The 22,943-nt window shown below is 26.8% G+C and overlaps 4 protein-coding genes across 8 annotated transcripts; all 4 read right to left on the bottom strand.

The window, feature by feature from the left end:
- Positions 1-388: 388 nt before the first annotated feature.
- Positions 389-1,776, bottom strand: LOC108695137 (mediator of RNA polymerase II transcription subunit 11). 2 transcript variants are annotated; one of them, XM_018204898.1, is made up of 3 exons: positions 1,519-1,776; positions 694-834; positions 389-620 (listed from the first exon to the last, which is right to left on the bottom strand). In XM_018204898.1, the coding sequence occupies exons 1-3, from the start codon at positions 1,592-1,594 to the stop codon at positions 499-501; spliced, it is 339 nt and encodes a 112-aa protein (XP_018060387.1). In that variant the 5' UTR covers positions 1,595-1,776; the 3' UTR covers positions 389-498. The 2 variants fall into 2 exon arrangements, with proteins under 2 accessions (XP_018060387.1, XP_018060386.1); XM_018204897.1 differs by having other exon boundaries at positions 389-834.
- A 2,301-nt stretch (positions 1,777-4,077) lies between these two features.
- On the bottom strand, positions 4,078-6,295 carry LOC108694974 (vanin-like protein 2). Its single transcript, XM_018204671.1, has 7 exons — positions 6,236-6,295; positions 5,970-6,101; positions 5,691-5,837; positions 5,439-5,596; positions 5,130-5,344; positions 4,936-5,040; positions 4,078-4,859 (listed from the first exon to the last, which is right to left on the bottom strand). Exons 1-7 carry the CDS (start codon positions 6,293-6,295, stop codon positions 4,078-4,080), a joined length of 1,599 nt encoding a protein of 532 aa, XP_018060160.1.
- A 2,390-nt stretch (positions 6,296-8,685) lies between these two features.
- LOC108694961 (cytochrome b-c1 complex subunit Rieske, mitochondrial-like) lies at positions 8,686-10,285 on the bottom strand. The gene is made up of 2 exons (XM_018204654.1): positions 10,098-10,285; positions 8,686-8,977 (listed from the first exon to the last, which is right to left on the bottom strand). Exons 1-2 carry the CDS (start codon positions 10,283-10,285, stop codon positions 8,686-8,688), a joined length of 480 nt encoding a protein of 159 aa, XP_018060143.1.
- Positions 10,286-12,245: 1,960 nt separating this feature from the next.
- LOC108694973 (vanin-like protein 1) lies at positions 12,246-18,514 on the bottom strand. 4 transcript variants are annotated; one of them, XM_018204667.1, is made up of 9 exons: positions 18,392-18,514; positions 14,918-14,968; positions 14,348-14,433; positions 14,105-14,239; positions 13,835-13,981; positions 13,569-13,729; positions 13,265-13,479; positions 13,082-13,186; positions 12,246-12,988 (listed from the first exon to the last, which is right to left on the bottom strand). In XM_018204667.1, exons 3-9 carry the CDS (start codon positions 14,408-14,410, stop codon positions 12,261-12,263), a joined length of 1,554 nt encoding a protein of 517 aa, XP_018060156.1. In that variant the 5' UTR covers positions 14,411-14,433; positions 14,918-14,968; positions 18,392-18,514; the 3' UTR covers positions 12,246-12,260. The 4 variants fall into 4 exon arrangements, with proteins under 4 accessions (XP_018060156.1, XP_018060158.1, XP_018060157.1 ...); XM_018204669.1 differs by lacking the exon at positions 18,392-18,514 and adding an exon at positions 16,241-16,308; XM_018204668.1 differs by lacking the exon at positions 18,392-18,514 and adding an exon at positions 15,346-15,415.
- Between the last annotated feature and the right edge of the window lie 4,429 nt (positions 18,515-22,943).

The raw sequence follows: 22,943 nt of genomic DNA, 5'->3' as shown, positions 1-22,943 counted from the left end.
TATATATATATATATATATATGATAAATATAAGATAAAAGCATATAAAGAAATTATTTATGTATTTTTTTAGCATGTTGTACACTCGTAATAAAAAATATTAAAAAAAATTGTATTATAAGATTAACATTTGTTGCGTTCAGTAAAAAAGCAACTTTAAGTACTTTGCGCTGATTGCACAATAGTTTTAAATAATTAAGATAGAATTATTTCTTTAAAATCTAAAAATATAATTTAATCAGCACAAAATGTTTATCAGATTACTTTTTTGATGAGCGCAGTCATAAAATAATCTATATGCAATTTATAATAAAAATGGTTATTACAAATTTGTTTTTATTTACGATGACTACTGCAATATACAGGATGGTAAGAAAAGTTCTAATTGATAAAAGTATGTAATTTTATTATAACTTTAGATGAGTTATCACAAGCAACATTAATGTAATATTACTCGTCTTTACAATATATATATTTTGAATTGAGGAATATTATGTACTTATCGTAGCTTGTTCTTTATACGTTCCAATTCGTTAACTCTACTTCGCGCGTGCTCCAATCTGTGCCACGCCATTTGCAGTACCTTTTGACTTGCATATCCGGAACCTTCGTGTGGTTGGCCTGTGAAAAACATTTATTAAAAACATATATTGAAAGAGATATGGTAATGATATTGTTAAATAAATATACATACCAGTAGAAACTTGCGTGAGATAATTAATCTGTTCACTTAATTTAGATTCCAATTGTCCTAGAGTTTTCAAGAATTGATGTGTTTGCGACTCTGCCTGCTTCAAGCTTGATTTTTCCTTGCTCAATTCCATACAAGCTTGTCCTGCATAATATAAAAATATCTTGAACATAAAAGTACATACATCTTGTCTGTATCAAATCCTTCTAATATTCACATTTTCTTTCTTTATGTATTTATCAGCTTCGTTTCGCATGTTTGATGCAAGTACATTATTTAATATACCAGGAATTCATACTAGGCTTTCTATTTAGTAACAAATTGATACAAACATCATTCTATCTTTCTTAATATTTCAGTAAGTAATAAACAAAGATAAAACAATAGTTGGGTCAATTTGTATCACTAAGTTGCAATGTTATTTTGACTTTAAGCAAGATTTAAAACTCTCCATCTCGTTTTAAAGTGAAAAAGAGACAGAGACAAAGAGAGAGTTTTAAGTCTCGCTTGAAGTTAAAGTAATGTTGATGCAATCAGGCCTAAATGAAAAGTATCCACTATAGGAACTCTCTAATAAGAGGTATATTATCTTTTGTTCAGTGAGAAATAAATGCAGAATGATTCTTGTATCAATGTGTTTCTTGATTTCTCTGGAAAGCTCTATAATGTCTATTTCCATCAATGAAGATTAATTTTAATCTCGATTCAACTTACTTTTTGTTTTTTTCTAGTTCTAAAGATTAGAAAAAACAAAGAGTGAGTTGAACCGAGATTAAAGTTAATCTACGTTGGTGGAAATAGGCATAAGTAGATCATAAAGACAATTACCTGCACTTTGTAAACACACTACAATGTCTTTTTCGATAGTCTCCAAAATTTGGATTCTTTCCATCGGCGGCGTCATTCTAATTCTTATTTATAACTACAGTTATCTTTAATTCAAAAAATTCACGTAACACTCCTGTCTTGATGTCTTCAGTGAATTTTATTCATACCTAGCCCAATTTATTTTGATCACAGTAAGAAAATATTGAAAAACATTGAACATTGAATAATGATAAACAAATCAAAATGCAGGATCTTGGACTAATTAGAACGAAATAAGAATAATAATCTAAGCACAATCTGTTTGACTTATCAAATTTGACTCAATCAAATCAAATCAGACCTGACTGTGGCTGAGCCTATCTGAACAGTCTAAACGGCTTAAACCAACCTAAACTATGACTACCTGCGTCATCTGCAAAATCGACGAGATACTATTAAAGATCATCGATCTTGAGCAAATTTTCGTGATTCGGTCCGTGGTTTTTTATTTATTATTATGACTATTAACATAAATATTTCAATAATACATTATTAAATTCGATTTTTTATTATATCAATGCTATAAATAATGCTAATATCTTATATATTGTTAAAAAATTACAATTTTTTTCTCTGCAGTTATCACTCTATTGATAATCAAACTCGGATGATAACATTAAAATCAGTTTTAAATAAAAATCGAGTATTATTAAGTTTTAAACATATGTACATGTTTACAAAACTAATAAATCATGAAATTAGTATCGTATTTTATTAGTTTCTCATTCTCAATCACTTAAATTTTAACAGGCACATGAAGTAGACATGCCTGATACTGTTGGAAGTTGGCGCTAGAGTTTCGGATTCTCTACGCATGCGCGTCGAAATCAAGTGCTTCTCTCCAAACAAAAGAAAGTAACATGGCGGAGTGGGCGCGCGTAAACTCTACGAACGTTAAATTGTATAAGTATGTAATTATCAGGATATATTCGGTAGATAATTGAATAATAATTACAGTTTTGAATTTTGTTTCATGTTATGTATACAGTAAGTATGTGTGGACACTGGACCTCAATGCCTCAGGTTACAGACTATGATCGGAAATTAATTCATATCGCCGGTGGATTTATAAGTAAGTACATATATTGATAGAATTTATATTCGCGCGCGCGCGTGATTTATTATATTTACATATGCACGCATTAATGTAAGCAAACTATTAGTCCGTTTTCTGTGGCTGAACTAGTGTACTTTTGGAACTTAAAGTGAGATAAGTATACGTTTGATACTTGTCAAAAGCGAAAAAGAGAGTTCTAGCAACAGAAAATAAATCATATATCTAATAAATAATTAATTCGATGTACTAATATTTTATTTTGGAACATGCTAGAAAATAAAAACTTGCATGTTTATTTAAGGATGCTTTCCCATAAGATGATAGATGACAGGATACGATCCAAATCACTGGATGAGTAAGATAAAGTGACTTCATTCTGCATATGTTTGAAAGCATTCTTTGAGTTCGGTCAACGCGATGCTACAAACGCTTTGAAATGTTTTTTAATGATATAATGTTTTCTGATCCGTTTGTAAAATTCTTTCTTCTAATTGGTTCATCAAACATTTCAAAGCATTTGTAGCGAGACTTTGACCACCTTAGATTAGTCAATTCGTAAAATTCTTTCTTTTGATTGGTCAATGAAGTATTCGCAGCGTTAAATGGATCACAACCAGTGTAACAATTAAGTGAATTATTATATTCCTATTGCAACGATTGCCAATGTTAAACAAAGATGAAGTCATCACTGTATTACATTGTCTCTTGCTGGAAAGTATTATAAGTATATGAGTATAGTTGGAATATTTAATATTTATATAAATCTTCCAATATAAAATTTTTTATTGCCTATATATTTTTATCAGCCTATATATAAATTTTAATTTTTACAAATTGTTTGCATTAATATCTTAATTACATTAATATCTTATTAATAAATAACGAGCATGCACTTTTTCATTAGTATACTCAGAGTGATTATCTTGACAATATAAAAATAAGCTGATGTCTATTATTTTTTGTCAATATATATTAGAAAACGATGAAAAATAAGTTGAGAGATTAAAATTAATTTATATGTATATTAATGGGCATTAATTTACGTTTTTACATATGTAATTATTTATATCCATAATGGTTATACAGAATTACAAATTACTATTACAAATTATTATTACTAGAAGAGAAAAAAATAGAGGTGTGCGAATAGTTCGAATTTGAATCATACTGGATTCAATTCGATTTGACTTTACAAATGCTTTATTCGCACATTTTAAAAAAATATATATATTTAGTATTATACGATTATTATTCGATTACTATATCAATTCACTTTATGATCAAATTTATAAGTCTTGGAACAGAATCCCATTGTAAGTAGAGAAGTGTACTTGTAATCTATTATATTACACACACACACACACACACACACACACACACACACACACACACAAAAGTATTTCTCTACACTTACAATGGGATTCTGTTCCAAAACTTATAAATTTATTCATTGAACTGATTGTTCAGTTTCTTGATAATAATAAAGTCACTAATAACATTACAAAACAGTTAATAGTATCAAAGGATGTTCTATTTGCACTGTTTGTATTAAAAGACCTCGAATAAATTCCAAACGTTACTAAATTATCTATAGGGTTATTTAAGGATATAGTAACATGTAGTGGATCGTTTTCAGTGAAAAAATCAATTACACTAAACTTCCAATCTGCATTATTTAATGGAAGTAAATTTGGATTTAATGTAGATGGCATAATTAAATTAATTTTAGGATTGTCGAATTTTGCCGTAATATAAATAGTATTGAATACTGTTTCTGATTTTTGCACAGAATTGCATGATGACACTGAATTGTTTGAGCACTGAATTATACTGCATGAACTTACGGCAACATTATCATTAACGAGATTATTTGGAATAGAACGATAACCGTTAAAAACCATTAAACGGTATTTTATACTTGGGTCTATTTTTGCAATTTCTATTCTAAAGTCGCAGCAGAAGTTATTCTGACAGATATTTTTTGTGATATTTTCTTCTAAAGGAAATGTTTCAAAGCTATCAGTATCATCATGTAACAAAAATATTTTATCATTGACTATTATCGTATCATTTTCCCATTTCTTCTGTGATTCATGCTCCTTCTGATGGTGAGATAATAAAACTTTTTGATCCTTTAAAGGATCTTCATTGTATTGAGTTTTTATATTTATTTTGGGTACTTCAAATATTAATATTTCCTTTTGCGTAATTGTAGGCATTATTGCCTTTCCAATTCCTCTACGACCTGCATAAAATATTATATATATGTGCACAATGAAATATTTTAATTGTGAAAAGTATTCAAAACTAATTTTACATACCTAAGTAAATTCCACTGCCAGCATTACCAAAACTAGGTCTATTATAGCCTGAGGCTAAAAGATTTACATTTTCAGCAAACGACCATCCTGCTTGTAATTGTATAGCTAGAATAATTAATATCAGTACTACGTATACACGTATGTTTTGATGAAATCTTGAGAAAAGAGAAAAGATTTTGCCATATTTTGTTTACCTGTTAAGAATGGCACTTCAGAAAACCATGCTGTAGGATATACAAAATCAGTAACTTGATGATCTCTTGTTAATTGTAACGCAGGTTTACGAAAATATATATCAAAACATGTAAAAGTTCCAAATTTTACTCCAAAATCAGTATCAAAACTTACTACTTCTGGTGTTGTTGTCACATTAAATTGGTATTCTTTAGAAAGATTTGTTTTACGATACCTGTTTAATTATAATTAGATAAGGTATATTATAAAACTGCGAGATGTCTTATTGCAACTATAATTATAATGAATAATTAGATATATGTTCTAACCTGGCAATAATTTTTCCTGTGCGATCGAATACAACGTTGGTGTTGTAATAGAACATTTTGTCTTTTGGGCAAAGTTCAGAGCAAGGTTCTTTCTCAGCGATATTGATTACCACATAAATTTTGTTGTTCCTTGCAGCACACGATATTTTTCTCAATGCCTGTGTTTTTCAAAATTTTTAGATAATTTCAATATATTACATTAGTTTTTTGCTATATAAAAAATTGTGTGAACTATATATTGGTTATACATACATCGCTAACTTTAAAAGTATCTTGGCAGCAAGGTATATAATTAGATGAAGCATTAGGAACAATAGTTGTCCAATCCTTCAATTTTTCTCTTTCCGGAAAATTTACTGTTGTCAAACCAGCTTCAGGAAAAACGATTATATCAACAGCCTAAAAATTAGATAGTCTAAAAATTAGATCCTAAGTAATTTTTGTAACATACAACATGTTGTCAAAAATATACTAATTTTTTAGTATAATTTGTGAATTGTTTGAAATTATTTTCTTTTAAAGAAAACTTACATAAAGATTAGCTACTTTAATAAATCCCACAAATGCATCAGAATTTATTTTCAATGTCTCGTTGCTGTTTGTTGAATATTTTGGAGGATATTCTACTACAGCTGCTATATAAGTTGCATTTGATGTTGATGTCTATAATAAAATATGTAGAATTTATAGAATAGTTTGCCAAAGATGTTTTAGATCGAACAGTATAATTAAATATACTAAAAATATATGTACTGCTAAATATCACTCCTAAATAGATAAAAATTGCTTATGTTTACCTGACGCGATAGATGTGCATATGCTATTAGTAGATAAACAATAATTAATTTCTGATTCATATTTTATAATTTCAATTATGTCTGTAAAAAGAAAAAAGGACATAGTTTATTAAAAAATAATTATGTAATAAGAAATAATTTACATAAAAAATTATAATTTGAAAACAGATCATATATTGATTATTATATAAAAATTAAAATTATAGATTTTTAATAGCGTCAGAAGTATGCACGTAAGTTTTTTTAAATTAAAAGGCAAAGGAATTTGTATCTATTTTGAACCTATTGAACCTATATTTTGGCAAAAAAAGAATTGATATGTAAATACAAAAAGCATTATTTAAGATGGAACAAAATGCTTTTTTCATGAATTACATGAGAAAAGAACTATTTTTAAGTTGCTATTTTTGAAAAAACATTTTGAATAAAAATGCTATATCTAGAAAAAAAACATTTTGAAATGTATTTTAAAAAATTAAAAATAAAATGCATTTTAAAGTTAAAAGTTGTACTTTAAAGTGGCATGAACGAAATTTAGAAAAAAACTTGTTGTCAGCCTTTAACGCTGTTTTTTTTTACAAAACTTATTGCAGGCAAAAATATATTAGAAATGACTCACGCTCGTCTTGCAAATTTTATCGGATAGTGTTATCTGCGTGTAATTTTTCGCTAATTATTAGAAACGTAATCCTCTAATATCATGGGACTTGAAATGATGCATACTTAATACGTATTCTGGTAAAACTTGAAAAAATTTTGGAAAAAGTTACGCCACCATTTTAATTTTTATATATAACACTTAGACACATAAAAATATAGTTTTTAATCTGAAAATTAGACAATAGTATTCTCCCGTATTTTAAAAATCGAGCTATTTTTCATCGATATTGTGAAATATTATGATATGAAGCAATTTGAACATCGGATTCGGTTTTAGATTGTCAAAATACATAAGAATAACGTAATAATATGACATTTTTGATTGATATTTTGTTAACATAAATTTAATAAATTTCATATCAATCAATTTCATTCATTTCTGTATTTATATTTGAATAAAATCTTTTTTTCCAATAATATCGCGTACTTGTGAAACGTTACTGATCAAATTTGCGAGGGACAAAGATATTTGTGTATATAATTTAGGACCACAATATCCTAAATTATATACACAAACTGTAAAGTAGATTAGATAGAACGAATTGAAGCAATATGTGATATAATGGTATAAATCTATTGAAAAAATAATTGATATAATTACCTAGAGTAAAATAATTATTTATGTACATATAACTGCAGACAAGTTTTCTCTTCGCGCGAACTTATCATGTACGTAGCGTAATACTACTGGTGCACATTTGCGTTTCAAGTTATCTATAGAGAAATTCATATTCTAAGTTCCCTTCCCACGATCCTGTTGCGATTGTCAGCGCGGCCGGTGGCTCAGTTTTTTTCCTCGAAGCGTTTTCAAACGAACAGCAGTAATTAAATCGGTAGATTTTCTCGCGCATACTGCTCTACATATCCACGAACTCCAAAAATCGATAGATTAATGTGCTACTGCTGTTTTCTTTTGAACTTAAGTTTGTAAGAGGAATTTGTTAGACTTGAGACTATATGAGAGAGTTCAACCACTTTAAATATCATATTTCACATTCAAATTTCGCGTCAACTTATGGCAACTTATGATCTTAATGGCGAATCAATAATTGTTAATTAAATTTTTTTTATACGTTTTCTTATTATAGGGTTACACCATGAGAAATGTTTCTTCACAATGTTATTTCAAATTCTATAGGTCATCAATTAATTATGGTTCGAAAAAAAACATTGAATACATTTCTCTGCCATTGTCTGATATAAAATTCTGTTTAATTGCATAAATAATATTATGGATAGACTATATATTTTAAATTCGTATTCGATTCTCTATAAAATATTTTTCGAAAAGTCGTGAAAATTTTTATGACAGATCTTCTGTGTGTGTGTGTGTGTGTGTGTGTGTGTGTGTGTGTGTGTGTGTATGTGTGTGTGTGTGCGCGTGTGTGGTGTGTGCCGTAATATTTTTATGTTCGTATTTTTATTTGATAGCTTTATATATAAATAGTACGATAATTCTTAATAATAAGATTAGATTCACAAAAAATGCAAAAACAATTTAATGATTGATCGACAATGATTTGATCATCTGTAGAATGAAAAAAGAAAAGTAATTCTAAAAAACATGATTTGATATTATAATATCTTCTTTTTTAAAAATTATTTATGACGGCTTATGATATTATTTTAGAACTGAGCTTTAATATATTGTTGGAAGTACAAAATTATAATACATTCATTCATATAATTATTTGCTCGAAATTCGAGTAGAAGGACAAAAACTGTGACGTAGTATATAAATTATATTTTTCACGGGAATTCATTATGATATATATCGATCCGGAGACTCATCACCCAATAATGATATTATTATCGTCTATGAATGAATATTCGGGTATCTCTAGATTAGTCATTGCTGGGCCCTTTCGTATACGGCCGGCTGCATCAAAGTGTGAACCGTGACAAGGGCAGAAAAAACCGCCAGGTATGAGGCCGGCGTTTGGAATTGGTACGCATCCCAAGTGTGTACAGATACCCATCACAACCAGCCATTCCGATCTTTTAGCTCTATCATTGTCCGTTTCTGGATCACGCAGTTCTGATAGATTCACCGCTCTTTCCTGATTGATAATTGATTGTGACCTGCAATATTAGTTCTGCCAATAATCTAATATTTATTGTCTATCAAATATCGGTAGAAATTTGCTTTCACAGAATTTTATTTAAAGAACTTATTTTTATATATATGTTTATTTTTCATTCTAAATAGAAGACACTTTTTAGTTTGCGTTTATGTTTTTAAAGCTTTATTTTTAGCTCTTATTTAAGAAATATAGTCTAAACTCTAAAAACAAAATGGTATGATATTGGCGATCTTCCTCTATTTTTCGATAAAAAATGCATGAATATGTATAAATATATGTAAACATACGTAAATATTCATAAACATATATAATCATATATATGTTCATACATGTTCATAAATTTCTTTTTCTTTTGTAAAATTATTTTTTAGTTTAATAAAAATAATAATAGTGATATGAAAACATTAAAAATAATTAAAGGGATAATTTTCGCATTATTCGTTTCAGAAAAAAATAAATTTCGAAAAATGTAAAAAAAATTGCTCATACATAATTATACACAATTATACATAATTTTAGATGTAATTATACATATAATATACAATTTTTTTAAACTTGATTTTTTTTTTAAAACAAATAATATGAAAATTACCCTTTTAATTATTTTTAATGTTTTCATATTACTATTTCATATTATTTTTATTACATTAAGAAGTAATTTTACAAAAGAAAGAGAGATGTATGAATATATATGGACATACATATTTCATATATGATTATGTTTATGAATATTTATGTTTATATATATTTATATATATTCATGCATGAAAAATTTTTATTTTCGATTTTATCGCTTGAGATGTTACAATCTGAGATAGTAGGAAAGTGGTGAGTGAATATATGCAGAAACTTTAAGATATTTTTTTAAAATCTTTATTAATTTAAAATATAAAAAAAAATTTTTAAATAGATTTATGAGAATTTTTTATATTTTAAATATTTTATGAAGATTTTTAAAAAATATCTTTTAAGGTTTCTATTCACTCACTACTATATCATATGTGATAATTTCAGCGTTATTTAATTGATCATTCTCGCTAGCTTGAATGTGTATTCGTCTACTCCGTTTTTTCATTATTTTAAAGTCAATTGTTAAAGTTTTTTATTAATTTCCTTACCGATGGTAAATAAAAACAGGTTTTCCACGCCACTTAACGACTAATACTTTTCCCTCCGGTATACCATTTAATTTCACTTCTAATTGAGCCTCTGCCAAGATATCTCGTGAAGGCATACAAAATAACACATAATGCAATAAGTGAGCTTTACAACCGTATAATCCGGTAATACAAGCAACTGAAAACATTGTATTTAATTATATACATATATCTAACTTGAATGAACTGAAGATTCTACAGAAATATTTATTGTTTTCACAGAAGAGACATATTTGATGATATAAAATATCGATGATACAGGAAAGATACAATAAAATTTTTTAGAAATATTACCAAAAGTGTAAAGACTTCTTAATGCTCTTCGTTCATCAAGGTTTCTTGTTTTAAGATCTTTCAAAGATTCTCGTCGATATTCATCAAAATTGGGTCTTGGAAAATCAGTATATCTGCACAATTTCTTAAAATCTGATTCAAAATAATGCGAAAGTAATTATACACACAGGAGTAATTGTATACATTATTATTCATGAAAGACTGATAAATTATTTTTTATTGATTACTTTATTGATTACTATTGATCACCCAGCAAACGAGAATGGATTAAAATGGATTGAAATTTTTTTCTATCTGAATGCATATTTTCAATATATGATATTGCATTTAATTGGATTCAATTGGATTCAATTGGATGCAATTGGATTGAAAAATTGCATTTCCTATTCAAAATTTTGAATTGAACAGTATTCATAATTGTTTGTGTGCACAGAAAAAACTAATATTATTTTTAGATTGAAATTATATTTAGATAGAGATATGCTCCATGCAATCTTTTAAATGAATAAAAATGCATTCAAGATTGAAAAGCATTCATTTTAACATTCTTAATCAATATTTCTGAAAATCTGAATTAATTTCAATCCATTCTAGTTTGCTGGACAGTATTCTATCATGATTTGTAAATATCATTGTGAAATCATTTATTGATTTGCTATATGTGACTGGTTTTCAACTATGGCTGTGTTCCATTTAACGCTCGCAACGCTCGCGAGCATCATTTATTCTTGCTTAACATTTGATAAACGATAAGAAATAATTCCACAAGCGTTGTAAGCGTTAAGTGGAACGCAGCTTATGTAAATTATAATTCATAAATAATAGATTAAGGCCAATTAATTGATGGACAGGATTTGTCTTTCCTCAAGTGCATATAGAAAGTCAAACATTCTGTGAAAGGGATGTTATTGTGCATTTCTTATCGAAATATCAAGCTTTTTTGAATATAATTTAGTAATATTATTTACATTTCAGTATATTTCAAATCTTTCCCGAGATAAACTATGTAACAGATTTTACTTTTCATATAAATACTTACAGTTAACTTGATATAATTGTAACAAGGATGAGATGCGTTTATCATAATTCGCAATAAAAACACTGAGTACGTATTTCCTTGAAAAAAACATTTTTAATAGTAACACTTATTTAATATATTTATTATTATTATATCGCTGTAGAATAATTTGACAGTATAAGTAATGTCTGAAGTTTCGTAAAAATTTTATCTTACTTCGATTGTCAAACAAGCAACTGTGGCCATATTCGTATATTACTACCAGTTGACTGTCAGTATTGAAAACTCTATTATAGTTCCCGGTATATTATATTGTACTGACAATTAGCAATAATATATGAATACGAGTTATACAGTATACATTGATATATATATATATATATTATTACAATCATACATATTAATATATTAATATACTATATGCATTTGTGTTAATTTAATATAATCAATAATAATTTTATAATCAACAACATTTCTTATATTACTACAATAAAATTCTAGTATATTTATATATGATTATATCAAAAATATATTTTGCATTTATGTACACAATGTAAAAAAAATTGTGCACATCAATTTTTACAAATGCCACAATCTGTAAATTTACAAGAAACTATTGCTATCTAATTTCTAATCTAATTTCTTTTCCTTGATATTGAAAAGTAGAAGCAAAAAATTATTGAATTATTTATTGAATGAATGTAAACAAAAAGTACATTTCTGGAAAGTATGTCGCATAAAAATATATATGCAAAATATATTTAAAAATAGATAAAAGTATATAAATGTGTTGCGTGTATAAATATAATAATTTACAATTTTGATAACAATAACGTTAGTAATAATATTATGAAATAATTAACGATACAAAATGATATTCTATTTGCGTTGTTCTTATTAAAGTTCCTCGAATATATTCCAAATGTTACTAAATTGTTTGTATGCATATTTGAAAACATGTTAACATGTATATGATCATTGTGGGTGTGATCAAGAAATGTCCAATTTTTAAGCGGAAGTAAATCGGGATTTAAAGTAGATGGCATAATTAAATTGTTTTTATAATTGTGAAATGTTGCCATGATCTCAATATTGCTGAATATCGTCTCTGATTCTTGTACGGAACCACATGATGAAACCGAGTCGTTCAAACATTGAATTATACTGCATGTACGTATACCAGCTTTAACATCGCCATAAAACCGATCTCCGTTAAAAACCACTAAACGATATTTTGTATTTGGATCTATTTTTGCAATTTCTACTTTAAAGTCGCAGCAGAAGCCATTTTGGCAAACAGTTTCTATAGCATTGCCTTTCAAAGAAAACGTTTGATAGGCTTCAAAAGAGTCATGTTTTAAAAGTATGTGCTGATTTGTCCCATGATGAAATGGTATAACTTTCGTTTGATTCGTTGAAGAATCCATTGAATGATAGTTATTATTATATTTAGTTTCCTTTTTTATTTTGCTTACTTCAAATATCAATAGTTCCTTATGCGTAGCTGTAGGCATTATTGCCTTTCCAATTCCTCTACGACCTGCATCAAAATATTGTCTTTATATGTTATTGTGCTCAATAAAATATTTTAACTGTGAGTAATATTTAAAATGTAAAGTGTAATTTTACATACCTAAATAAATTCCACTGCCAGCGTTGCCAAAGCTGGGGTTATTATAACCCGAAGCCAAAAGATTTACATTTTCAGCAAATGACCATCCCATTTGTGTTTGCACAGCTAGAATAATTAATAATATCATTATATATGTTTCAATGAAACCTCGAAAAAAGGGAAGAAGATTCAGATTTTGTTTACCTGTTAAGAAGGGTACTTCAGAAAACCATGCTGTAGAATATACAAAATCAGTAACTTGATGATCTCTTGTTAATTCTATCGCAGGTTCGTGAAATAATATATCAAAGCATATAAAAGTTCCAAATTTCACTCCAAAATCAGTATCAAAACTTACTACTTCTGGTATTGTTGTCACATTAAATTGGTATTCTTTAAAAAGATTCGTTTTACGATACCTGTTTAATTATAATTAGAGATATATTATAAAACTGCGAGATGTCTTATTGCAATTATAATTATAACGAATAATTAGATATGTTCTAACCTGGCAATAATTTTTCCTGTGCGATCAAATACAACATTGCTATTGTAATAAAACACTTTATCTCTTGGGCAAGGTACATCATAGCAAGGTGCTTTTTCAGCGATATTAATTACCACATAGATGTTATTGTCCCTTGCAGCACATGATATTTTTTTCAATGTCTGTAGTTTCAAAATTTTTTTATATAGATAATTTCAATATATTATATCCATTTCTCGTGATACAAAACTTGTATACAATCTGTACTATATATCAAATATACATACTTTGCTGACTTCAATAGTATTTTGACTGCAAGGTATATAATTAGCTGAGGCACTAGGAATAATAGTTGTCCATTCTCCCATTTTTTCTCTTTCCGGCAATTGAATTGTAGTCAAACCATCTTCAGGAAAAACGATTATATCAGTATTCTAAAAAAATATTCAGAGATTTTAAATAATTTTTGTAACATAAAACATGTTAGGAAGAATGTTGATTTGTTGATATAATTCATAGAATATTTGAAATTATTTTTTTTTTTAAAGAAAACTTACATGTAGACTAGCATTTTTAATAAGTTCTACATATGCGTCAGAATTTATTCTCAAAGTCTCACTGCTGTTCGTTGAATATATTGAGGGATACTCTACTACAGCTGCTATATAAGTTGATGAATCTGGTGTTGATTTCTGTAATAAAATTTATAGAATAATTTTAACAATGATATTTCAGATAAAATAATATAACATATTAAAAAAGTATATCATTGTTAAATAGATAAAAGTTAGTATGTTTACCTGATGCGATAGATGTGTACATGCTACTAGTAGTAGATAAACAATAATCCATTGTTGATTCATATTTGATATTCTCAATTATATTTCTGTAAGAAGAAAAAAGATATAGTTTATTAAAAATAATTATGTAATCAAAAATAATAAATAACTTACATAAAAAATTATGATATGAAAATAAATTGTGTATGAGAATTAATAAAATTATACAGTTTTAACAACTCTAGAAATATGGATGTTTTTTAAATTTAAAAATAAAACAAATTTATATTATAGAATCAATTTCTGTCTTTACATTCATTTTGCACATATATTTTATTAAAAATAATAATTTACATCAAATTTTGGAATATCTTAATATTATTTGATAAAGAAATAACTTTTGTTGTAACATGGAATATTTTACAACATTTCATTGAAAAACTTGAATTTCTAACAGATATTTCAACTTAATATTGATCATTATAAATAAAGTATTAGTACGTGAAGCTTTTTACTTGAATATATATTCCATTAGATGAATCAGGATTATGGTTCCATTTCTTTGATTGTGAAGTTCAGAATTATACATACCTTTAGATAACTTTTCATGAATTTTGACTCCTTGACTTTATTCTTTCTCGCCTTTCAACAAAGAACGTTTCAGTTTAATATGAATTTCAACGTGATAAAGAATGTAATGTTTAATATCAACTTTTTTTCCAATATTTTTAATTATTAAGAATTTTACATATATTCAATTTGTTTCCAAAATTTTTAATTTATTATTTGTAAACAACAGAAGGCTTAGTATAATCGAAACGTTTCATGCATTGCATATTAATAAATAATTAATTTTAATTTTTGATTTAATTAATTGCTTTGTTTGACCTTTTTATTAATTTTATTATATTTACACTTTCTTGCTAGGAAATTGATATTAATGTTTCTACAGAAAACTCCAACATATAAAAATTTTTTATGTTTAAATATTCACATAATATTGCGAATGTCATGCTCACATCGTATTTATTTAGGTTATTTGACTTTAAACTTTTAGTTTATTTGTGTATGAAACTATGAATATTTTCACTTCACAAACTTCAAAGTATTTCTTATCAACTTTTTAAATCGATTTAATACCAATTTGGTTAAGTGCAAAGAAGTCAGTGTTTGTAACAAAGGATAAAAAGAATGTCTGCTCTGTATGCGAGTATATACAAATTCTAATAGACACGAGACTATGAGTCAGTCCCAGCTGATTGTGGCTGCGTTCGATTTAGTCGCTTATGCGCTTTAAATGCTTGTAATCATTATGCCGCCTTTGTGTTATATATTGCTAAAAATTTATAATATATGAAATGTGAGTAGATTTACTCGTAATGAACAATAGAACACATTTTCGTCATTCATAAAAACATAAAAAAGCATAAAAATGTTGAACGCCTTAAAATCGAATACAGCTTGTGAATCAGATTTTTCGCGCATGCGTGACGAATTTAGTTCAATACTCACTTTATATAATTTTTTATTAAATTTTTTCTAAAAATCATATCTTAAACATTCTAAAAGAATTAATAAGTTAGCAAGAAAGTGAGTATAAAAGAATATATAAAAATTTTCATGATTGAATAGTAATTAAAATAAGTTAAGAAGTTAAAAAAATAATAATTTTTGATTTAATTGCTTATAAATTTTAATTTATTTAGTTTTTTATTTTTAGTTTAAAGTTTTTTTATCTCTTTAAATGCCAATATTATTTTTTATAAAATCTTAAATATTAGAGAATTAGTTTTAGAAAAAAAAAAAGCTCAATGTTTGATGGGCGCTCGTCGTGCCTAAAAATGAACATAGATCGGATTTCTATAAAACTCGATCAGGATAGCTGTTATTGAGATCCGATCTGATGCAACTCACCAGTTTGCGATAAGAAGTCACGACATGCTTAGCGCCCAGACATTACTATGTCTCCAGATGGATTACATTTAGAGAATGTTATCAGTACTATTGTTGTACCATGCTATTCTTTTATGTCTAGTAAGCGATAAAGAATGAAAAGAACTTTATTTACATATAATTTTTAAAAAATATACAAGTATTGTCAGCACAAAGAGTAGTTTATTTACATTTTTAAATATTACATTTTGTTTTTCTTTTATAATATATAAATATATTAAAATATGAAAATATCTATGCAAAAAATACTAAAAATTAGAATTTTATTGTACAAGAAATATCTTTATTATTTCGTATAATTTACAAATAAGATATTAAATTTATTTATTGATTTATATTGATTGTTTTATTATTTAAAGTAAATTGATTTTTAAAAAATAGAATATTTTACTTTAATGAAAATAATATTTTTTCAAATTAATTTTTTTATTTAATTTGAATTAATTCAATCAATAATGTAACTTTGACTGAATTAGTTTTTTTTTTTATTTAATTTTTATCTTAATTAAATTAATTTTACAAACCACATTTAACTTTAACTTAATTTAATTAAAAAATAATATTATTTGACCATAATAACATATTTTGACCAAACTGATAATTTTAATTTATTCTATTCCTTAAAATTATAATATGCTTTGCCCAAATACTCTGACCTACTCGATCACTGAAATCCATCAAACTTTTTGCTCTCATAACAACCTACACATATATATTGCTTTGTTTCTGAACTATGCATTTGTAAAAAACTGGGAAACCCTAACAGGAGAACCTTGCCAACTTTGCCAATAAATTTGTTTCCCATAAATTTTGATTTTAATGGTATTGTGTGTATGCTACATGGAGTAAATAAGTAAATTTAGAAATTTTCAATGCTAAAACACAGTTTTAAGAGAGAACCATTTCTCTCGCGCATATATATATACAATGATTTTCAGTTTTTTGGATATATCTTAAAAATCGATTGAATAGAAAAATAGAAGCAATAATAGAAGAAAGGATGAGATTTCATGAAATAAAAGATGATTTAAAAGATCGTCAGAATAATCGAGAATAAATTTCAAGCACTTTCGAAAGAATAAAAAGTTTGGCTAAATGCTGATTAACTTAATCGAGGATTAACTTATCAAATAATAATGTTAGAAGTAATATTTCCGTAAGGTAGGTGCTACACTATGTAATCGAGATTCTACAAAATATCTCTTATAAATTTTGTTGGTAAAAAAATTTGAGATATATATATATATGTATAATGTTGATAGAATGTTGGCAGAAGTATAGCAAAATTTGTCAACAAAATAAATTGTTGATTGATGTCAGAAAAATAAGTTTTGGCATATTACAGTGATGAAAATTGGAGATAGAGATAGAACAAAATCTGCATTCGACTTCAATTCTATTCTATTTTTGCTGCCAATTTACTATCAAATTGTAATAACAAACTAAGTCGACAAAACACGAGCTTAATGCTTACACAAATGATATTTTACAATTTTTGATCGAATTTACTATCAATCTACTATTATACTGCGTATAATTTGTTTATTAACTATTAATTAGAAATTCTGTAAATAAGTATCGGTTGAATTACTTACGCTTAGCAATTGTAATTTTTAAGTTAGCAAATCCGACAAAAACAACACTGTGTGAACCGTCAATGTATACCATTTTGAGAAAAGAAGAAGAATGATAAGTTTTTAGTTAACGAAAAATTATCTGCGTGTACTAATTTTTCGTTAATTATTGAAATATTATATTTTAGCATTTTTAAAATTTGGAAGCGTACACTTATGTACTATGATATTTTTACCATGATAACTAAATTAGAAAATAATTGCATGAAAAGAGTTAAAAAGTAGTTAGCATATAATAGCATAATAGTATCCTTCCCAGGCGACATTTTGTTAGCACTAATTTAATAAAGCATTCCCGGGCTTACATTTGCATAAAACCTTCTTTTTTAATATTGTACCCGTGAAGATGCCAATGAAGTTAGTGAAAGAAAAAGCTACAATATTCTAAGTACAAACTATAAGGTAGATTAGATAGAACAAGTACAGGCAACGCCTGATGTGATGAAGTAGATCCGTTGAGAAAAATTAATATAATTACCTGGAGTAAAATTACTTATATAAGTATAAACAGCACTGTAGTGTCTGTAGCCACGACAAGTTTTCTCCGCGCGAGCTTATCATGTGCGAGACGTAATGCCGTACTGGTGCACATACACGTCGTTAGAAACTTCAGGTTCCCTTCTCCACAATCCCGCTGCGTGATTGCCAGCGCAGTTGCTGATGTGAGTTTTTTTCCTTCGAAGCGTTTTCAGACAGACATTCCATTGCGGTAGAATTTCCACGAATATTGAGCTGCATGCTTATGTACATAATATAATTGAGCAACAGGAAAGATAAATTTATCTATTATTAGACAAGTTATCGAGAGACTTAAATCTAATCTGCAACATGCTCTTTTGTTTGTTCTTTTTGTTTCTTATTTATTATTATTTTTTACTTCTTGCCTTTTTGTCTTTTATTTGCTTTTTCTGATATTTTTTTATGAGATAAAGTTGACGAATTTTGAAAGAGAGAAAAAGAGAGAGAGAGAGAGAGAGAGAGAGAGAGAGAGAGAGAGAGAGAGAGAGAGAAAGAGAGAGAGAGAATGAAGAAAAACGCGATTGTTAGTAAAATGATCGAAAAGAAGGAAAAAGGCATAAAATAAAAAACAAGAAACAGGAAGCAAAGAACACATTATATATGAAGCTTTAGGAGTTGTAATATAATTTATGTCAGACATTAAGAATTTTATTTTAACTATATATGCTGTGTATATGTAAATATATGTTTTGTGTGCGTGCGCGCGCGCGCGCGCGCGTGGTGTGTGTGTGTGTGTGTGTAGTCAGATTTTCCAAATGTTTTTCATATTATATCAAATAATACATAAAATTATAAATAGAAAGTTTATAGATTGTCTAAAGTCATTTCCAAAAATATATTAAAAGGCTTGAAACACATTTTAAAATATACACATATACTCATATATATATATCAAATTACATGGTTTATAAAATTATAAATAGACATCATTCTAAGAAACCTACATGTATTTTAAATCATTCACAAAGGAATAAATCTATAAACTTTTATTAATAAATAAATTTTAAGTCTTTGACTTATAAGAATCATGAAAAATTTTTTATTTATAAGTTGCACATATAATACAATTTATCATGTGAAAATGCGAGGACGATTGCTTTTATGATTATTTTAATAAAATCAAAAATTGTTTTATATTGTTCGGAAAAGTATTGAATATACTCTCATGATATTACTTGATATAAAGTTTAATTTACAGAAAATTTGTAAATAAATATTATAGATAGGCTATTTTAAATTTTTACTCGATTCCTTGTAAATTACTGTTTCTCAAACTTAAAAGTTCGTGGAAATTTCCATAATAAACTCGGAAAAATGTGTTTACGTCCATGCACGTTCCTATTGATAGTTTTAATTATGTACATATAGTGCTAGTAAAACTAAGATAAGATAAGACAAAAAGGAGAATTTTTGATCAAAGACTTTTATATTTAAGAAAAAAAATTTAATCTGCTACTTGCAAGAGAAATTTAGCAAGTGTGAAGTTAAATAAAATCTGTAACTTCGCAAAATTATAGAATAAATGGATCTAATCACATTTAGAAACGTTAATATCGATTTTTTTCAAAAAAAGTGTTTTTCCATTTCTAAAACCGAAAATCAATCACTAAAAAAATTATTTTGTGATTAGATCTATTCTTTGCTTATATAAAGTCTCAGACTTTTTGAATTTTATATTTTACGAACTTTCTTTGTTAAATAAATAACTGGATACATGATATTTGAATTTATATCATTATATTGCACTGTTTATAAGATAATCACGGGTGTTATTAATTGTATCTATCTTTCTAAAGCATCGTATCGCAAGAAATGATTAAGTTTTTTGAGTTATTTCATAGATATTTTTACGGAATTATCGCGAGTACAGTTAAACATGCTATTGATAATGATGGTTGCGAAAATAAATTATTTTAATCATATAAAGTATATGACATATTATATGAAAAAATGTCACATACACATATTTAAAGAAAAACAGAAAGAAATTGTTTTTGATTGAATTGCTACTAATAGAAATTTAACTTCAACATACATAATAATATATGTATTTTATTTACATCGTGTATAAATAATCTATAATTAAAATTTGATTTTATTATATAGTATGAAAAAACAATCAAAATATGGAAAAACAATTTAAGACTTATAAAGATTTGATACTTAAACAAATAATTAATTTATAAAGATCGAAAAATAATCTTAAAATCAGAAATGATTTTCAGATATTGAGCAATTCAAAATGTTTCAATTTGCTTCTATTGATCATAATATGTAAAGAACGAATTGGATTACATTATCATTTTTTTATTTAAAAATAAATTCTTTAAACATTATCTTATGATGAGCATAATAATTACGTATCGATACAAGATATTATAATATCGTAATGAAAATGTTGAACAAAGTGAAAAATCTTTGGAGGAATGCGCAATTGTGTGAGATGAAGATTAAGCGCGTGTAAAAATAAAAAGAGAACATCTAAACATTTATCTGGATCTAGAACATTTTGTAAAAAGTAAAATACCGTTTATCTTTTTCAACAAAATTGCAATTGGAAATATCTTTTTTTTTCTCTCTTCTTTTTGCTTCATTTATCGATTTAACTGTTTTATAATGCGTGCAATGTTAAGTGTAGATCAAAGAAAATTCATTGACAGTTAATAAATGTTTTTTCGCGAACTTATAATTAGCATGTTGATGTTCCATGAATATTAATTTCAATCCGTTAGATGGTAACTCAATGTGCAGATTCCGTCATGCGGTAGGTGTGTATCTCAAACACGTCTATTAGTCACAGTGTGAGCGGTTCGAATCTCGGATAGACATACGTTACTCTCGCAAAATGTTATCACGTTCGTTAGTATACCGTGATAAAGTTTGTTTAATGTATACTGAGCGCAATCAGTTCTGCCAATGAAAATTAGCTAATCTATAATTCGTATTAAAATTTAATGTAAAATTTTCTGAAAATTTTCTCTTTCGTTAGACAATCTATAATAATTGACATTAGAATGTATAGAGTAAAATTCTAGAATTCTAGAATAGAATATATCTCTTCTATTCTAGAATAGAATAGAATTTTATTTAGAATTTTATGTCCAAAGCTTGCGATGCATGCGATGTATTTTTTCCTGCTAGATTACTTGTGTTTTAGTAAATTACTAGAAATTCTGCATTCTGTGATGCAATTTTAATGATTTATTAAAATGAAAGCAAGAAAAATTCAGAAAGAAAAAGCGTAGTATGTGTAAAATAATTTAATTAAAAGAGATTATGTAAAGAAATTAACTAGCATGATATAATATGATATTATTTAGTAGTATTGATTATTTAATATCTGAAAAAAAAAGAATGTGTCTGAATGTATTTCAAGAAATGAAAAAATCAAACTAGAAGTAGACAAACTAACACAAAATAAGTTTTTTATAGAACACTTTTAATTAAACAATTTAGAAATATATGATAATAACATAGAGTACTGGCGATAGGAGTCAACGCTGATTATCAATTCTTTAATGATTATTAATTCTGGTTATTAATTCGATTTTTAATTGTGAATTTAATTTTTTTCAAAGCACAGTAATTGTATTGTTACAACATCGTTCATTGATTTTACCTCTGACAATGTAACTGCAAAATGCTATTAATGATGAAAATCAAAATATTTGCGTACGTATGACAAATCTCTTTATTCTTTTATGAGGGATTTATCGCTTTCATTCAGAACGAGACAACGCGATTAAAATATCAGTTTTGGTCAGACCGATTGTTAGCAAGTGGTCCGCCGAACCCAATTGAAGTTTCAAGATCGATCGATTTGTTGCATCAAGCCTGTTTAATTAGTAGTCCTAAAGTGAATGTCTGATCGAGTTGAGGACTGTTAAGTGCGAATTAGATGAACCCGTAGGTTAAATCTTGACTAAGGATTGAACGAGCTCGTGACTTCCATTTACTCTCTTATCCTCTGTTCCATTACGCGATTAAACGAGGTCGTAATATCCAACTTTTACTTTTTATAGATAATGTCGATACAAGAAAATTTTAAAGTAGCAATCTCGCTCTCGAAAATTCAACAGTCTTTCTGATTGTCGTTTTAAATAAAGGAAAATAAACTTAATACATAAATAGAAAATATTATTTGATTTTAATTATTTATTAGTATATATTATTGGGTTGTTCGGAAAGTTCGTGCTGATTTTGAAAAAAAATTGAAACGCAGAAGATTTAAATTTTTAATTTCATTTATTAAATTTAAATCTTTTGCGGCACGAACTTTCCGGACAACCCAATATTGTCGCGTTATTACTTATTATGTTGTATTAAATATTAATTGTGTTTACATATTTTGCATGTAAACTTTGTCACATTTTATCTTTGGTAATTTAATTATATAAAAAAATGCATATTAATATAATATTTTAAAAATTTATTTTTGTTTATTTTAAGTTATTCCAACATATTTAAATCTTTAGATAAAATTCTCGTTTTAAAGATAATATATATGTGTA

Source organism: Atta colombica, unplaced genomic scaffold (genome assembly GCF_001594045.1).
Source record: "Atta colombica isolate Treedump-2 unplaced genomic scaffold, Acol1.0 scaffold126, whole genome shotgun sequence".
Lineage (NCBI taxonomy): Eukaryota > Metazoa > Arthropoda > Insecta > Hymenoptera > Formicidae > Atta > Atta colombica.
The sequence above is the reverse complement of the archived record's forward strand: the minus strand, read 5'-3'. Positions and strand labels throughout refer to the sequence as shown.

Excerpts from the sequence above, each read along its gene's own strand:
- LOC108695137 (XM_018204897.1), bottom strand. The coding sequence starts at position 1,594 with ATGACGCCGCCGATGGAAAGAATCCAAATTTTGGAGACTATCGAAAAA. Across the intron at positions 835-1,518 it reads AGTGTGTTTACAAAGTGCAG|GACAAGCTTGTATGGAATTG; the intron begins GTAATTGTCTTT and ends TATATTATGCAG.
- LOC108694974 (XM_018204671.1), bottom strand. The coding sequence starts at position 6,295 with ATGAATCAGAAATTAATTATTGTTTATCTACTAATAGCATATGCACAT. Across the intron at positions 6,102-6,235 it reads ATGCACATCTATCGCGTCAG|ACATCAACATCAAATGCAAC; the intron begins GTAAACATAAGC and ends ATTTTATTATAG. Across the intron at positions 4,860-4,935 it reads TGGCAGTGGAATTTACTTAG|GTCGTAGAGGAATTGGAAAG; the intron begins GTATGTAAAATT and ends TATTTTATGCAG.
- LOC108694961 (XM_018204654.1), bottom strand. The coding sequence starts at position 10,285 with ATGTTTTCAGTTGCTTGTATTACCGGATTATACGGTTGTAAAGCTCAC. Across the intron at positions 8,978-10,097 it reads CCTGTTTTTATTTACCATCG|GTCACAATCAATTATCAATC; the intron begins GTAAGGAAATTA and ends CTAATATTGCAG.
- LOC108694973 (XM_018204667.1), bottom strand. The coding sequence starts at position 14,410 with ATGAATCAACAATGGATTATTGTTTATCTACTACTAGTAGCATGTACA. Across the intron at positions 13,480-13,568 it reads ACAGGAAAAATTATTGCCAG|GTATCGTAAAACGAATCTTT; the intron begins GTTAGAACATAT and ends ATAATTAAACAG. Across the intron at positions 12,989-13,081 it reads TGGCAGTGGAATTTATTTAG|GTCGTAGAGGAATTGGAAAG; the intron begins GTATGTAAAATT and ends ATTTTGATGCAG.